The following is a 17,527-nucleotide window of genomic DNA, read 5'->3' on the forward strand; positions in this document are numbered from 1 at the left end:
CGCGTATTCTAGCCATAGCTTCCTCCCGCGCGATCACCCTCTTACCATCCATGTGTCCACATCCTTTTGGCTTCATCATCATTCACCACCTGAGCAGTCGTCATCTGACTGATCTCGATTTATTGGAGGATTTGGAGGCGTTAGACTCTGCTTATCATTGCGCCGATCCGGGCTTTGGGTTTTTGAATCGCGAGTCAGCTCGATGGGGAATTCGGCACAATTTTGTGAAGTCCTCGTCGCCAACCCCAGGCACCATGCCGTCATCTTGCAGGTGTCATGTTTGTAACTACCTTCTTCTACTTCGCTACCCATATCTAGTCCGTATGCACAAATACATAGGTATGACTGTTATCCTCGAGGAATTCGTGGAGCTCAGCTAACCTGACAACCCGTCATTCTCATCAATTTCTTCATCGTCTTCGCTGCTGTAATCTGGATCGGGGCCTCTATCACCACCCCCACCACGGAGCCCAATCATTCCTTGGAGCACTGGGGTTTCTCGTAGTCGAAAAGGGAAACGCTGCTCCTAAGAACGTGCCCAAGTCTCTCTGTCCGTATCCCATTCATAGTCGCTCTCAGTATCACCCCTTCCCTGGTCGTCTTCGAAATCGACCCCAACATCGTCCTCGTCGTCACTTTGGTGAAAAAAATCGTCTGGGAGGTCCCCTGCTCCGCTCATTGCCGTCACGCGGTGTAGATACCACTGCATCTCCAGTAGCTTCATATTAGGTAGCGGTCGCAATTCTGGGTCATCGGTTGTGAGACAGATTTGTTGTCCGGAACTGATGACTTCCAAAGTCTGAACGTCAAATAGCCTCGTTTCGTTTGGACCGTGATCTGTGATCGCTAAAGAAGGGACTTGAGCGAGGTCAACGCGTTCAGCGTATGGGTTTGAGGACAGCCAATGAAACTCAATATCCAGCCGTTTCTTGTCATCTGACATTTGGATCGGCTTCAGGGCGAAATACGCCTTTCCCCAGTATGCATGCGCGTTTGGGCAAAGACCGATTAGATTTTGACAGGTTTCAGTACCGTGAGGAAAGAGTGCGTTGAACCAAGCATCCACACGCTCGTCGGACCAGAACATTCGGAGCATGGTCCAGAAGGACGTTCCACTCTGTTGCGAGGCAGGGCGGAGTTCGATTTGCAGAGAGAATGGGTAAATATGGGCAACCTCAATTGGGTCGCCAGCCTTTGTCAGAACACATTTCATCTGGTCTCTCTGATAGCACTGGGCATTATTAGCATAAATCAAACTTTGGAAACTAACAGAATAGACCTACTCGCTCTCGCTGGCTCTTGGAACGACCACCAGATGGCGAAAACTGCTGATTTGCTGATGGCGACCCTAGAGCAATTGGTTGCAACGGGGTCGAAATCGGTCGTCCACTAACGGTTCGCTTTTGTCCACGTCTTCCATCTGCCAGAGGTGATAATGCGGGAGATGACTGTGCTGAAGATGGCTGTGCTTGAGGAGGCCGTATGGGAGTAGCAGATGCCTGCGGCGTGGGGACGCGTTGTGGGGTAGAAGCGGTAGAGACTGGTGCTCGCTTTCGTTGAGCCCCTAAACAGTATTGTTAGTAATTTACAGTGCTCGATTTGGTCTTGTCACCGTACATGCTTGAGCAAGCTTTGTGTCGCATTCCATATTATGGAATGCCATTGCCATTAGCGCCGTCGGCCAGCCTCCTGCAGCTCCCCGTAGCTTCTCGATATCAGAAAGCCAGAGACAAGCCCAGGCCGTCGGTTGTATTTCGCCCATTTTGTCCTTCAGAGTTTGGATCAGGCGAATGCGTTCTGGATCAGAAAATTCTGCTTCAGGACCATTGGTAGAAGCCATGGTGGTAGTTGGGGGACTCGGACGAAATGAGACAGGAAAAGATGCAACAAAAGGGTGCAAGGGACGAACGAGGGAAGGTGGTGGGATCGAGGTGAGGGCCGAAACGCGGTGTTCAGGTCGAGGGACCAAGACAAACCAGATTTCGCGAGAGAGAGAGAAGAAGAGGAGAAGAAGAGAAGAAGAGAAAAGTTGGGCCTTTAGCAGGTGCGGGCTTGGCAGAATAGAGTTTGAAGAGTGAGGACGTCATGAGGTGCAGGGGCTGCTCCCAAGAACGCAGGGGCTGCCAAGAGCCGTCTTGACCAAAGGCTTCAAGATTGGCCCAAACCTACTGAAAGGTTGCCCGAGCTCCGTTAAGAAATCGGAGAAGCAAATCGCGATAACAACGCGATCGAGGCCAACACGGCGACCGAGTGCCACACGAAGCTGCTCAGCAAGCACAACTTCACAGCAGTGTTGTGGCATCCGAAGGACCTTTGGTCCAGGGAAAGGCGAACAAGGCTGTCGACGATATCCGCCCGTACCCTGGACGAGCACAGCAGGTTTTTCAAGACGTACACAGTCGCGGAGATGCACTCAACGAAGATACAAGGGCCTTGTCGACACCATCAAGGAACTCGCTCCGGCCAAAACCACCAGGGGCGATGCCATTGGAACGCATACTATGACCCAGATGCTTCGGCACCCGATCGACGCCGTCACCGGGCTGCTGGGATGCATCGACGGACGACCCTGATGACTGGCGGGCAGACGCTTAGATACTTGTCCTTTCGCCTTGCGAGTCCGTTGCCCGATGATCGACCATGTCTCTAGCTTTTGGTCAAAGTTGCCGCACGACAGCCTGCAACTCGACCGCCAAGTGCAAAGCGTGACGCCATGCGGCGTGTGAGAGTGTCGGTTGACTGTGACGCCGTGGCCTCGTCTGCCGCCATCCTGCCATCTGCAAGCCTGTCACATGCAAGCGGCCTCGATACGTGCTGGGAGGACGAATTAATGGTCGGTGCCTCTTGCCGCAAGCCATAAGCGGCCATGCTCCGCCACCTTAGACGCCCATGGCCTGGCTACGGCGATTGGCGTTCTCGCGCTTGGACGTTACCTTGTCCATTGCCGCCATTCAGATGCATCTGCCTCAACATTGTACTCGCGAATCCTTACGGCTACTACCAAGAATAGCTACGCATCATCACCGTGAGCCGCTTTGGGCCGTGGGATCACTACCCGCTCGGGCCTTTGTCGCAAGCCGTACTGGCCTTTGTCACACGTTGTGCTACGGCTGGACACCGGAAGATGGAAGGCCCCTTGGAGGATGAACAGGAGATGGTGCAGGGCCAGCGACATGTTCGCATTCCCGGCTATTTTGTGACTCCGATGATTCATTGAGGAGCTGGCCATCGTGTTGGCGCATGGAGACGGCCGCATTGATCGGCCTCGCCGGAGACATAAAACGGGCAAAAGCAAGAGCAGACCCGTCCCAATGTTGGGTACAGACGACGGGACTGTGCATAAGGCTCTGTGGAACTCACTTCTTGAGTCCAAATCCGTATATATATATAGGCCGGAGGTCTGCTCTGTTCTACAGTGCTCTTCCACACGGGCACCTGCCTACCTACCTATCTACCAAAAACTCGCCTACCTACCTCTACCTTGCTAGGTGTAGATTGCAGTTACCTAGCGCCCCCACCAGGTCCACACATCTCGTCGCTCAGCCCTCCAGACCACGACACAACTCGATGATGACCATCGATGAACTTGCCCAGCAGGATAGCAATGGAGCCTGCGGGAATCCGGCGGGCAAGCCGCACTCCCTTCAAACCTCTCCGAAGGCCTCGCCGCCTACAAGCTGGTAGAGATGATCTATCGTCACTTTGTCCTCAGCAAGAGATCAGAGCCTGCTATTTGAGATAAATGGATTGGGAAATGGAGCTGTCTTCCTCGGAGCTCCAGTATCCATTGCCGCTTCTCATGCTGTCCCAAGGGACTGTGGGCAAGAAATGGAGAGCGGCGTCGGGCATTTTCTATTTGAGGGCCGAAAATACTTTGTCCCACCCAAAGTCGACCTGATATCCCGAATCATGAGATCTGACATGTTAGACAGGATGATTCCAACCAAAGTCCCGTCCGTCGTTGGACGCTCTTCGTATGGCAAAGAGCTTGACTTGGCCCTGACGAGGACGGCATGGTGAAGGACTGTTTCGGTCTGCTCGAGAAATGGATCTCATATGTCGTTCTGGTTTTTCGAGCGCAGCGTCTGATCTCTTACTTTTGCGTTCGACTGGTGTTTTGCGTGCCCAAGGACTTCTCGGTCTCTGCCTCGTCTCCTTCTGCATTCGCCGTTCGGCCATAATGGTGCACTTTCACTCAAAGAAAGGAGATGCCTGCGGGAGGTGCAGATGTCGTGTGATTGAACGTGGCGCTGTCGTGGCGTAGATAGACGCCACAACTGCCTGGTCTGGGCATTCAGGGGTCGGAGATATAATTGTCCGCATGTCAATCTCGGACGACCCTGCTTGCTCAAAATGGCCGATCCGGCAGTAGCAGAAGGGATTAACAACCAGACAACCTCACTAAGTAAATGTGCACCATCGACAGGTAGATCTGCATTTTACTGACGACGTGTTCTGCGGGTATGCCATGAAGCGAAAGGCATGCCACTGATGGATTAGTCCTCAGACCGAGAAGCGCATTTCCCTGAATTGGACCTTCCGGGGCATCACGGGCTATGATAGAGCACAGTAAGCAAAGTCAGCTCGCATTGACTGAGGTTGGCGGCCCCTCTCGGATGGCCATATCGATTGATTGGCAACGGCAATCAGCTGGGTGGCCCGGAAGTGAGGCTCCCGGGCTGTCGCGGCCTTAAGTAAGGGTTGGGGCCACCAGGCCAAACATAGGCCAAACATACAGATTCACGAGTATGCAAGCAACAACGAAAAAGTGGAACTTGAATCGTGATATCAAGTTCAAACACAGAGTTATCGAGGCTGTGTGGCAAGGGGAGAGCGGAAAATGGAAAGTCATCATTCAGAACCGGATGGGATGGGATGGGATGCGTCAGGACCATTACATTCAGGCCGCCCATATGGCTGGGAATCCCTATCCACGGGTACAACATGCCGAGTTCTACATAATCGGGGTTTCTGGCTCCCTTAATCTCTTCATACGCCGTGACATCCAACTCCAGACCGGCTACCAGCACAAGTATACCTCCGTCCACTCTCGTAGCTCTAGCCTGTGTCGCTCTCCAAATCGAAGAGAGACCAACGCCGACGCCAACTTGATGTGGATGATTGCCCAATTGGACTACGTGTCAGACCAAAAGAATTCGCAAAGGTAGCGAGTAGTGCAGTCAGAAAGCACCGTCTTTCCAAACGTAGCCATTGAATTCAGCCACCTTGAGCACCAGCTCGCCAGGGAAAATATATTCAAAGAGCTTTTTACCCAGTTCACGTTTGAGCAGCACTTTTGACGGGAACACGGTGACCTAGAAACGCTCCAGTACGAGGATTCCGGCGATGGCTTCGAGCATATACCAGTGCACCTAGAGGATTTTCTAGGACCCTTCCCCCAGGGTACTTCGAGGAGCATCGAGCCCAACGATGAAGCTGCTAGTTGCAACAACCCAAGTCTCTCTCACACATTCCCCATCCCCTTTATGTTAAAGCTACAAATCTCGATGTATCCTCGGATCTCCCATAGCATAGGACGGGCCTTTCGACTTACAGCGTTCGCCTCTGAATGGCTTTCATCAATGCCACCGATTTTCTTCCACTCCTGAGCCAGAGCAGTAACAGTCTTGAGGTCATGAGACAAGAATCCGGGGGTCATGGGAGAGGTACGGGAGGAAAAGCAGATAGGATTACCAATAACAGGCAGACTGAATCTTCAGTCTTGCAACTTGAAAGAATGAAAGGCTCAGAGCTCTTGAGGGGGAGGAAGAACCAGGTATAAATGGGTTGGGTGTGTGCGGGTTTTGGCGGTGGGCAGCAATGGTTCGGATTTTTCGCGCGATGCTTCGAAGCTCAACTGCGGCCGTGGGATTGTACCGAATAGCAGGGACGACGACGACGACTTCGAAGAGCCGAAGACGATGATGAGGAGATGAAATGTTGAGTTCCAATCTGAATTTTTCAACAACGAGCGTTAGATTAGCTGAAGCATTCAAGCCGCTATCGGGCTTCCTTTTGGCCCGAGTGAAAACGAGGACTGGCTTGTCCGCCACGCCGCGCCTATCGAGAATGCCTTGGTGGCCCAGCATTCACGGGTCGAAGCCAATCCAGCCATCGCTTTCAAAAGCGAGAGCAGCAGCATACTGGACGGTCTGTTTACGCCATATTACCATGGCGAGATAATGGCAGCCGCCGGCGGTACGTTGTCGTTAACTGCGCGGAGGAATTGAGCGCCCACGATGACGTTGACAGAAGACCAGCCGAGACACGCCAAACAATTGAAAAGAGCGATGATTTTGACCCGAGGCCAGATCTCAAACCGCCAGCGGGAGCGGTATGTGTTGCCTGCCGTTCGAAGGGCAGACATAACCGACAAGCGCGGCAGCTGTATCTTGACATGGAAAAACCCAAGCCTAACTCGACGCCCAAGGCCGACGGCCATCATGGGCGCGGGCTTGGGCAAGGATGTCGCCTTCCACGTCGTAGGCGACGTAGACGCCTCCGGGAGCAACACGCCTTGGGACGAGCTTGTGCGTTCTTGAAATGAATCTGAAAACGAGCGGCATCCGCGGCGGCCACGGCGAGCACCATCGTGTGCAGGACTCGGACATGTCTCGGATGCCCCAGGAGTTTCTGGCCCAAGCGGGCTACGGGACGACATTTCTAAACACGGACCAAGATTATATTGTTTGGATTCAAAACGTTCTAGCACTCGGAGGGGAAATGGAATACTTGTATCATTTCAATGCTACCTTCACTTATCTGCCCTTGAACAAGCATTTTCCGTTAGTTCCTTCGACCAAGCGCAGCGCCGAAACGATACCTGGAAGCCGACCAGATCGACGAAAGACATCAGTCGCAGCATAATCTTCCTCCAATCGTTGTACCACACATTAATCTCAACTTGGATGTCGCGGAGGATGTCCATGACCGCCAACATCTTGGTTAAAGCTCCAGTTAAAGTAGCATCAGCTCGAACTCTTCGTCGGGCGGGACAAAGGATCTGGTCCGGTCTGTCTCAAACTTGCCGAGTTGCACACACTGGTGTAATTGACAATCTTCCAACGTGACAGAGCCAGCTGCGGACCAAACTTATTTGAGAACTTGACCCGGTGGACCCCGTAACTTGCGAGATGATGTTTCGCCACTCACTTAAGACTGACTATCTTGCCAGTTGCACCTTTTGCGAACCATGGGAATCAGGTGAATGCCGCGAATGCTTCCCCCGTTGCTTCTTGCGTGACTTCCACCTCTCTTTCCGAACTGAAGACACGGTGATCTCTTCAAAGACCCCAAAGGATTGGAGGAATTCCTCGACAAGTTTTCTCTGTGGAAGAATTCTGTTTCGGGACGGAAACTACACCAATGTCAATTGGATCGGATTTTGGGTGAGCTTCCAGCAGTGAACGCCTTTGCCTTCAACGTATTGCCTCTGGACAATGTCGGGCCCGGTATACCGCGTCAGGTGCACTATTGCGCAGCGCAAATTTGATCTTCGACCCCCACTGAATATGGCATCGGAATCCGCGATGCCATTCTTGAGGAGCCATGGACGGATACGATTAATCTTTGGATTCAGGCCCGGAAATTTGGAAGAGTTTGAGCATTCCCTCGTGGTGCGTCAGGAAGCCTGATCGAGTTTCTCCCATGTCATTCACGTACTGGCCTTGTTAGCGAATTTACATCCATCATGGGAGAAGCAGGCCGCTGAGGTGATTTTTCGGCTGTGTGCATACCTCGAACAGCTGCAGCGCTGTAAAGAGAGCGAGGAAGAGTTGACAGTAGCTCGTCTGCGGATGCGCCAGTTCCGCTGGGAAGCGACTCGCACTCTGCGCCAGCAATTGAGCTACATAGGTCCAAGAATCTCAGAGTTAACTGAGAAGGTCGCGGCCCAGTGACGTCCTTGCCGCGACTCGCCCAAACAGGCCTCACCAGCTCCGTCGTCGCCCGAGTGGCATACCTACAAACAAATCAATAATTAAAACCTTTGCCCTGCAGGGAATGCTCAGCAACTCCACTCGCACTCCGCTTCACAAATTTTTCAGGCCTGTGGCCAGACTTCCCACCCATTTCTCTCTATTCAGAGTTCTATTCCATCAACGAGCTGCACCTAAACCTAAAAACCAATTTGACCTGCGTCGGTGTCGATGAGGGAGAGAAAATGGCACAGCTGACATTCTCGAAGATAGCATTCGTTGGTGATCATTTATGGAAGCCGGACCTTTTGCTAAAGCAGCGCAATACCTGCAAGAACATCTGCAACCACCCGCAAATAGCCTCGAGGTCGATTGGAGGGGGGGGAGGGGGAGGAGGAGGGTGGACTAGTCGGTGCCACTTAGAAGGCTGTGGTGATATTCGTACAGAATAGGTCTCTCCCATGATTCCGGGTCTTGCGCGTCAGCTTGAAAAGGATCTCTTCGACACTCTTCTCAGCCTCTGTGTTTCTCCTGCCCGCTCCGCCTACCAATCTGATGCAGTGGGAGCACCCGACGCAGGAAGCCCAAGTCGCGAGTGAAGGAGGAGGATTTTCAGACTAACGGCTCGATCATCAGTTCGAGTTCCATCGAAAGTTGGAAGACGCATTCCTGGAACATGAATTTGGTATGTACGGATCTGGGCACTCGAGTTGTTCGGAGCGTTTCTCAATCCCCACGTTTGCACTCGCCCTTGAAGGCATGCAATTGTTTTGTGCTGCAGTTACTCCCAAGGAGGTGCAGTAAGACCAAGGCGAAATGGATTCTTGGAAAGAAGACACAAGCAATTGCTCTTGCTGCATAACTCGTCTCTCATTCATGCCTCCTCATCTTTCCAGCCCCTTGCCAGCGAAGGCCTCGCTGCAGACGCCACAAAAAGCTGGGTCGACAAAGCTCGGGAGCTGTCAATGGTGGCCTCATTTGGGCATTCTATACATGGCCGTGCCGCCCGGGTCTTGGCTCCGTCCACATCGCCGGATATCGTGCCATCAGCCAGAGTTAACATGCTGACTGGCGTCCGCAAGAAGAGAAAGGAGTATAGAGCACTCTTCCCGTGGGGGCTTGCGTAGAAAAGAAAAGCTCCATTGCAAAGGCGCAGTGGGGCCCCAAGTTGTTCAATGGCCGTTCCGGCCGCAGTACCAATGGCCGACCTGAACGATCTCGGCATGTAAGGAACAAACATTCAAGGAGAACGCACCGGTGTTCACTTCTGAGAAATCCTTGAAGGATGTGAAGGTTGCGCGCTAGTGAACATGTTATCGCAACGTCTCACAACCACTCAAGACTCGTCCTTCTTCCCACTCGAACCTGGACGACGATTTCGAAAACTCCATCGACAGATTCCGCACCATGATTGAAGGCCTGACCACTTGCCGTAGGACGGTTCGAAGTGGCGTCCTCACTCAGGCCGCCACTATTAACACTGGAGATGGCTAGTCGTCGGCTCAGACTCCCTGAAGCGGCAGACCTTGACACACCAACCGGCTTGCGGTCGCTCGTGGCTGCAACTCTCTTTAGTGATCCATGGCTGGAACCCGAATCAGGGCGGCAAAGACAAATTGGCCAGCACCGCATTCGGCCTGTTCATGCTGGGCGGCGGATATATCGGTGCAACTGTGTGCATTTACCTCGTACGGAGTACATGACCCTGAGTAGAGTTCCAAGACGCATTCTAGCACAGCTCGAGTCTCGTAGATGCCCCTGAGTATGGCGGGCACAGGAGAAATGCAAAGGACAAAATATTTTTCACGATCGACCTGCCGTGGAACAACAGGAAGAATCGAGACAGAGACCGAGATCGCAGGCGCTACGACTCTGACCGCGAAAGAGATCGTCACCGAGACGCTGCAGTAAAATAGGTTTCCCAGCAGGCATGTGCCTGCCAAACAAGGAGACAAGAGCGGTTAAACCGCTCATGAGCACAGGGCAGCATCAGCCTCGTCTCACTCTGTGAGTCTACATAGGTACCTCTATTACTCGAGAACGAAAGAGGGTAGAAATTGTGGAGTTGAATCTGTTCTCAGCTGGGTAGATTTTCAACCAGCCAGGCTGCAACAGGTGCTCTCCGCGACAGTCCAGATAAAGGCACGCTTCTGGATTCTCCAGCATGGGACCATATTTCGGTTGAGGGATATAAGTACCTTTTTCTTCTTCTTTAGAGTCCTATTAGCGTTTATTGTCTTTAACTTCCTCTACACGATATCGTACTCTATATCTCGAAGGAGGTATTTACTAACTGCCACGGCTCGTCTCCGCGTCAAGGCCATCGCGATCGGCCTCACGCTGCAGAACTCGGTCAAGGTCATGTGGCAATTCGTCCTGCCCTACATGTTCAACCCGGACAAAGGCAACCTCGGCGGCAAGGTCGTCTTCGTCTTCGGCGGGCCCAGCTTCCTCTGCCTATGTTACCTGTGGTATTTCCAGCTTGGATGGCTGTACTAATTCCGCCAAACCCAGTGAGGGAAAGCTTCTTGGCAGCCATGTTGTCCTTGTATGCCCCTTGTGCACGCTGAAGCTAACGGCGCAGGCCGCGATGCTCAATATCTCCTTTGCAGGTTATAAATTTGTACCAGGAAGGGAAGGCGGTCCAAAAGGGATACGAGTTTCTCAGGGGTACATTTCAGCCTCACCACCTGGCGTCGGTTGACCGCCGTAAGCAAATCAGTGTCCACATGAGAGTATCAAAGCCACTCCCAAGCTGAAAGCGCGAATGAGAGGGCGCCTTGCCTTTCTAATGGGAGTTAGTCCACAAAGAATGGGTGGCCTTGCACATCGAGGGCTGGTTTGGCCAATCGAAGCTGGCTTTCTTTGCGGTGCTGGTCACGCTGAAGAGAGATTGTGCAACAGTGAAAGATTCGCGCACAAGGACAGGCTTCCGCCCGGACGGGAAGACTCGCATCAGGAAGCTCCTGTTGTGTGCGAACAGCAAGTCCACGTAGTTCTTGTGAAGTCTTCGGATCGCCGCTTCGGACAGAGAGCTGTAGAAAACAAGGAATGTTTTTTGCTTACCACAAGAGACTGTTTCTTGCCGTGATGTCTCTTTTCAGCTGGAGCTGGGCCGTCGGAACAGTTGGCTCCACCGTGAGGAGGCACTGCTCTCGGTTGACCAAAGCACTTCCTCTGAATCCACTGCCATGGCTCCCACCTGGGTGGCGCCCGCGTTCCACGACCGCGCATTGTCGGCCGAGTTAAGCTCCTTTCGGGCCTGGGGCTGACAGTCAACTATATTCTCAGTGCTTTCACCGCATCGATACGCCCAGACCTGGCCGATGCGACCGATGTGTTTTCGCCGTGCCATGGCTTTTAAGGAGCATTCGAGAACAGATACTTCTTATGCTTCGTCGATCACGAGCAAGGGAACATGTTCTGGCCCTTGGAGGGGCCTGCCCAATGCAGCAGGTGCTGGGTATCTGACCGTGCGCCAGGGAGATATCCTGTTTGGTGATATTTTGAATGACTTCTGGCATCTTATTATTGGCAAGCAGACTCGTTGCCACTCACCCGGTCTAAGGCCTCTGGCGCGCCAGACCTTGAGTTTACGGAGGACAGGGTGGAGGGCGAGGATAGTGCCTTCTGCTTACTCTCCACCGAAGATCATGCGCACAACATGCATCGTCGCTACTGGGAAGCTTTTGAATAATCAAAGGGGTTTGGATACCTGGAAATGGCCATGTTTCACGAATTGACGCGAACGATGCAGACTAGGAAGCTCATTGCGGGGGAGGCATTGCGGCAGGATGGCTCGATCAATTATGCGTTATCTCTGCCTGGGCGTCGCCCACCCTGCTCATCTCCATCTTCTCGCTGGTGCCAAGAAAAGATGAAGCCTAATTGTCAATTTTCCATCACTCCAGAATCTGCTAGAGGAGAAGACGAGCAATGACTTACCGACATACCAAAAGACATACAGAAGGGCCAGCGAAACAGCACGGAGCTTCGCAAGCACTGTCTCCGACAAGTACACGGGTGCGGCGATGGACGAGGCGCCGGTGCCGAAGCCCATGATGATTCTCGCGATCACAAACATGGCGATATTCTGAGCGGCGCGACAAACACAGAAGCGAAAGAGGATATAATAACAGAGTGGCAAGGTGCAGGCAATCAAACGAAACAAAAGGTGGGTCGAGGTAGACACCCCTCGGAGGTGGCAGTCAAATTGCATGCACTCCCAGATAGCCAAGAGGACCAATGCCAGGATGAAGATAGTGGGCCAGTTCTTGAGCTTGTCTCCACTGTACACGCTCGAATACATGCTGGACAATTCTTCAAGAACGTCCTTGTGCAACTCACGCCACATATCAGCCATGGCACACTTGATCTGGAAGTTGATCATGACCGGAGCCATCGTCTTGCCGAAGAATTTGGACGTGAAATGTAAAGATATCTCCCGACCCGACACCGAGCTGACTCTTGAGATATGATGTCAATGTGTGCGGCGGTACTTGAGCGCGGCATTCCTTTTCCACTTCAAACCACTGGTAGCCAGCAATCTAGCATCTCTTCTGTTGAGCCTCTCGAGACCGTCTCCTTTGCCTTCCCGCCAGCCAGCCGGCTACTCACTAGTTACTTTGGTAGCGTACGGGTCTTCCACCCTCAGCCCTCGATGTGAGCTCCTCACTCCAACGGCACTCCACAAGGTACACCAATGTGTACCGAATGCTTCTCATACAAAAGCACCTCAGCCTGATCCCAGGTCGACGCTACTGGTAACTGCTGTATGCCCGCCGTTCTCCACACAGATACCCTGTATGAGCCACATCGATGCTATTGGCCCCAAGTTCTTAAGAGAGCTACAAGGTATTCTCTTACAGACGCCCTTGGGGTTTCAAGGACACTTTGTGGAGTTGACTGTCAGCAACACTGGAAATACTCCTGTAACCTCTGGAATAAGCAGCTTTCAAAATAGGGTTCGCGGCCTAACTTATGCTACAGGACCGTACTCCTCGTGTAGACAGCCGCGATCGGTGGTTCGTGTGCACCTGCACTCTGCCAGAGCCTGCTGGCAGCCGCGATATACAAAGGGCAGCTATGCAACTCGGAAGCCAGATGACTCAAATTCGACCAACTGCCATCTTGGGGGCGAACCGGTGGGGCTCAGAGGTTAAGAATATGTTCAGCTGAAGAAGATGTCGCTGAAGGGCTTAAGGCTTGTAGGAGGAACAATGCCATTTTTACGTCATTCTCGTGTGGGTCATTCCGTCCAGCCTGGATAATTTACAGAACAACCTGGTGGTAAACCCAATTCCCGCAAGGCCGAGAGAGGGACGTTAAGACAAGGCTCTGTATGTAAAGACGAGTTGTGCACAGCTGCGGCATTATGTATGTCTACACTTTAAACAATGTCTGCTGATTGCCTTGGGCTTCCAGTATTTTCTCCTCTGGGGTGCCCAGGATGTCATAGACGCCAACCCTCCGCAACCACTCGACTGGCAGCGGCGCGGGCAGGTTGGGGGTCAGCATGTTGTGCTTGTGGAAGGTCTGGAACAGGTGGTCCGGCACCATCTCCTCGCGCTCCCACTCCATGGCGTACGGTAGCAGGTGCTCCTCCAGGAGCGCGCGGCACGCCTTCCGGAGCCGCTTGTGCGTCTCCTTGTAGTACCGTGAGATCAAAGATCGAGGGAAGGGGTTTCTGGGGTTCAGCTAATATTCTGTTCATTTTGTATAGTATTCAGCTTTAGCGGGAGTTTTTCTGGTTTGTATTCAATCAGCGATGGCAACCTTTGCAGAACATATGATATCTGCTCAAGGGGTTACATGATTCATCCACCCAATTCCTCCAATTCCTTTTTGTCCAACGAGTCTGCTTGATCTGCTTTGCGCATTTTCCTCCATTATCGTAACTTCCCCTCTGATGCATTTGTCACGATTCAACTCTTTACCACGCTTTCCATCTGCGGCCAAATAAATACCAACGAACCCTGTCCCAATCTTCTTCTACAAGGCACGGTTTGAGTATAGTTACTAGATACCCAAGCCGCTTCTCTACAATTTCGCCTCTGCAGGGCTGTAGTTTTCGATCGCACGCCACGACCCCGTCAATCTGCTTGATTTGGCTTTTGGCGAAGTACAGAGTCGCCGTGAGTCCCGCTCCGTCTGGCGGGTGTGACGGCGGCGCAGAGACCTCTTCCGGAAGCGTCGAGAAGTGTATGTCGAGAAGGTCACTGATCTGGGTGCACAGTTGAGCGAGGCTGACTGTGACTTGAGCCAGACTCGTCGCCTCCTGTCGGTCTGTATCTAGCGGCGACTGTTGCTGCCCCTGATCCACACCGAGGTTGAAGTCGGCCCATAGTCCCCAATGTAGTCTGCTTGCGAGATGGAACTAGTAGGTCTTTCTCCTGGCTCGCCGGCAGCATGGACGATTCCCGAGAGTACGCACGAATTTTCAAAACTGGGAATGGTGACACATTCTTCTCCTTCCCTTTTACTTCACGACGCCCTTTGAGGACAAGACATACCAGACGAAGGAGCAGCGTGGTTTTTGATACCTCGGGTATTGAAAGGTATCATTACGATACTAGTATTAGCGTATATTACTAGTATTAGTAGTATCATGATACTTCTTAGCATTCCTCACACACCGTACACACCGCTCTTCAAAAATCTTTCCCTCTCTTTTCTTCGTACGCATTTATTCTTTTAAAGAATAAAATATGGATTCTGAGGTAGATTCATCTCTTCACGAGCCTTCTACTATTATAGATTTAGTTTTAATAACCTCGAAAAGAGATATATCTACTCCAAAAACATAGGCTTATACTCGTACGCCACTTTAACACGAACCTAAATCAAAAGATAGAGTTCGATATCTCTATTATGCCTACTGTTCTCTTACCTCGTCGTATAAAACTACAGTTACTATAAACTTTCGAAAATATCTATAATTAAAGCATAATATTAATATTAAAGAGGATATTAGTACGATTCAGTTATTAATAATTCAAAATCTTCAAAAGCTTTATTAATAAGCAGCGATTTAAGGTTAAACGGGCGAAATAGACTCTAAAGTCTTTTTAAAAGTCCTAAATTAAGAGATTCTTAATAAGGCACTAGTTTCATTAATTATCGTACGAAATCTTTCATTCCGAATCGTTAAATCGCCTAAGTTTTATACCTTCTATTATATTCTTAATCTAGAAGTTAAGGATTATCTTTATACGGTACACTTAACAGTTCCATATCTCATTAAGTAATTATACCTTACTTAGAAAGATATCGTACGAAAAAGACTTTAGTTAGTAAGCTTAAATATTTATATCTTAGTTAATATCTAGATATTACTAAATTAACTTCTACTCCTAGGAATCTATACTTATTTTATATAGTACGATTAAAATACTATATTAAAGGCTCTTCTCGCTCTTCGTACGGTTCTAAGTTATACTAAATCTAAATAATTTAATACTTTTCTTCTAGTTCTTTAAGAGTATAGGATCGTCTGAAAGCTTAGTATAATTATTAGTAATAATGTAACCTTAAATAATACACTTTTACGTACGATTACCGATCACTTATAAGTAGAAGAGGATCTTAAATAGAACCCTATCTATTAAAGAATTCGCTATATAGGTTATATTATTAATCTAGCTATATAGGCTTTTCTATTTTAAGATCTTATTGAAATTAGTTAACTTAAAGCGTACGACGAATAAGAGATATTAACGGAAGATTAAGAGGAAATTAAGTAATAACGAATGCTATTTCGAAATTTTAGACTACTTAGCTAACTTTATAATATCGTTATATATATTCGAAGTTCTTCTAGTCGTACGGAGGAATTTAAATAGCTTATAAATCGAACGATCCCTCTCGATAACCGTACGAGATGGAATAGCTAGTACTTAATACTTAATGTAACTATTAATAAGGCGGGATTAATTGACTTATATATAAAGAATCACCTATTAGATCTTTAAGCGGATTATCTTACTCTTAAAGCCTAGGATTAACTACGTATAATTAAGACATTTCTTTAACTATTCTATCGAGTAACATTAGAAACTTAAGATAATTAGGTAATAATTAATCGTACGCTCTTTATAATAGATATCCTTATTTAGTACTTTAAAAAGGCTCTTATACGTATATCTAATATTAAAGAAAGTATTACTAACTATATAATAGATTTAATATACTTCTAATCACGAATTCCGTTATCGAATTAAGAAAGAGTGGGAAGTTTTCGATAAGTACTATAAAAAGATAGACGAATCTCCTCTATACGTAGCCGCTCTTATACTTTATCTAAATTACCGTACGAAGTATATTCGTGTAAATTAGAAAAAGAGATAGTAAATACTAGTCTTAAAAAAGATTAAGGAGCTTTAGGAGTCCTATCATGAGAAAATACCTTTTTCCTTAGTATCTTTATCGTACGAAGGAGACTCTACTTAATCTCAAGATCTTAATAAGTTTAATTAGATTGCTCGAGACTTAGGGAGATATACGCGTCCGGTAAGTTAAGATAAGTAGGAAGACTATAGTAATAGAGAACCGTACGATATTAGAAAACAGTCTGCGTTAGGGTAGTGGTGTTAAGATGAATAAAGGAGACGTTAACTAAGGTTATCGTATATGGTAATTGATATTTTATCAATCCTAGCTATAAGTGATGAACCAGAACGAGTCTTCTCTGGTGCACGTCGTACGATATCTTAGTGAACTGGGGCGAGGCTTCTAGCCATAGGCGCCAACTCGTACGGCGGTAGGTAACAGGCGCGTTCACATCTTGTCAAGCAGTTGATTGATTGTCTTGTTGTTGTCCTCTCTATCTGCCCAGGCGAATAACAAAAGAAAAGACTACCAAGCTAAAGTGGTACCCTCGAACTGACCAATCAGAGAGTGGCAACGTTTGCCTGTACAATGTACAGCCAAAAGCTGACCAATCAACTCGCTCGCCCGCCTTGCATCTCAGGTCCTCTCCAAACCTTTCCCATTACATTAGGAAAGGGCACAATTAGGGGCAGAAAGTCTTGAATATGTAGAGTGTTTGAAACATTAGAAACGTAGTGGAATCTCAGTTAATATTAATTAAGATTATAATGTACGATTTAACTTATTTAGTTTCGTCTTTCGACTACTTATCCTATCCGCTATGTAGAGACATAAGTTACGGTAGGTATCGCTAATAACCCTAGGCGACTAGGTATATACAATATGTGCTTATACTTATGCTCGTACTCGCATAGAGAGATAAAAAAGAAATCTCGTACGTACCTAAAGTTAAATTAGATTTTAGGCCGAAGCCCTAGTTAGGATAATTTAAAGGTTATTATCGTCCTTATCGTCTGACGATAATTCTATAGTCTCCTCCCTATTATTATCGTCCGTAGTTAATGAATAACGTGACGTATAATCACGCCACTTATAATTAGCATAGGCCCCCCCAAAGTGTCCTGGAAGTTAGCGACACTCTGGAAAAGGCGTTAGACGGTTCGTACACTGATTACAGTGCCGAACTGGTCGTACGCTACGTAATTGAATTAATACGGCGTTAATGTAGGAGGGCCGATGGGACCTAAGCTACCTAGGTATGATATAGCTACGGACAAAGGCTA

General features: G+C 49.3%; 4 protein-coding genes across 4 annotated transcripts; 1 reads left to right on the forward strand and 3 right to left on the reverse strand.

Moving 5' to 3' along the window:
- Positions 1-214: 214 nt before the first annotated feature.
- On the reverse strand, positions 215-1,981 carry PV07_08736 (uncharacterized protein). Its single transcript, XM_016395930.1, has 3 exons — positions 1,618-1,981; positions 1,284-1,564; positions 215-1,231 (listed from the first exon to the last, which is right to left on the reverse strand). The coding sequence occupies exons 1-3, from the start codon at positions 1,838-1,840 to the stop codon at positions 527-529; spliced, it is 1,209 nt and encodes a 402-aa protein (XP_016245786.1). The 5' UTR covers positions 1,841-1,981; the 3' UTR covers positions 215-526.
- Positions 1,982-6,239: 4,258 nt separating this feature from the next.
- Positions 6,240-6,867, forward strand: PV07_08737 (uncharacterized protein; the record flags this gene model as incomplete). Its single annotated transcript, XM_016395931.1, has 3 exons — positions 6,240-6,334; positions 6,431-6,530; positions 6,628-6,867. 3 exons carry the CDS (start codon positions 6,240-6,242, stop codon positions 6,865-6,867), a joined length of 435 nt encoding a protein of 144 aa, XP_016245787.1.
- Positions 6,868-11,723: 4,856 nt separating this feature from the next.
- PV07_08738 (uncharacterized protein) lies at positions 11,724-12,318 on the reverse strand (the record flags this gene model as incomplete). The annotated part of the gene is made up of 2 exons (XM_016395932.1): positions 11,724-11,800; positions 11,862-12,318. 2 exons carry the CDS (start codon positions 12,316-12,318, stop codon positions 11,724-11,726), a joined length of 534 nt encoding a protein of 177 aa, XP_016245788.1.
- A 980-nt stretch (positions 12,319-13,298) lies between these two features.
- On the reverse strand, positions 13,299-13,496 carry PV07_08739 (uncharacterized protein; the record flags this gene model as incomplete). The annotated part of the gene is made up of 1 exon (XM_016395933.1): positions 13,299-13,496. One exon carries the CDS (start codon positions 13,494-13,496, stop codon positions 13,299-13,301), a length of 198 nt encoding a protein of 65 aa, XP_016245789.1.
- Between the last annotated feature and the right edge of the window lie 4,031 nt (positions 13,497-17,527).

This window comes from Cladophialophora immunda (assembly GCF_000835495.1).
Source record: "Cladophialophora immunda strain CBS 83496 unplaced genomic scaffold supercont1.5, whole genome shotgun sequence".
Classification (NCBI taxonomy): Eukaryota; Fungi; Ascomycota; class Eurotiomycetes; order Chaetothyriales; family Herpotrichiellaceae; genus Cladophialophora; species Cladophialophora immunda.

Coding starts and splice junctions, on each gene's coding strand:
- PV07_08736 (XM_016395930.1), bottom strand. CDS start 1,840: ATGGCTTCTACCAATGGTCCTGAAGCAGAATTTTCTGATCCAGAACGC. Junction 1,565..1,617: donor CACAAAGCTTGCTCAAGCAT/GTACGGTGACAA, acceptor AATACTGTTTAG/GGGCTCAACGAAAGCGAGCA. Junction 1,232..1,283: donor CCAAGAGCCAGCGAGAGCGA/GTAGGTCTATTC, acceptor AATAATGCCCAG/TGCTATCAGAGAGACCAGAT.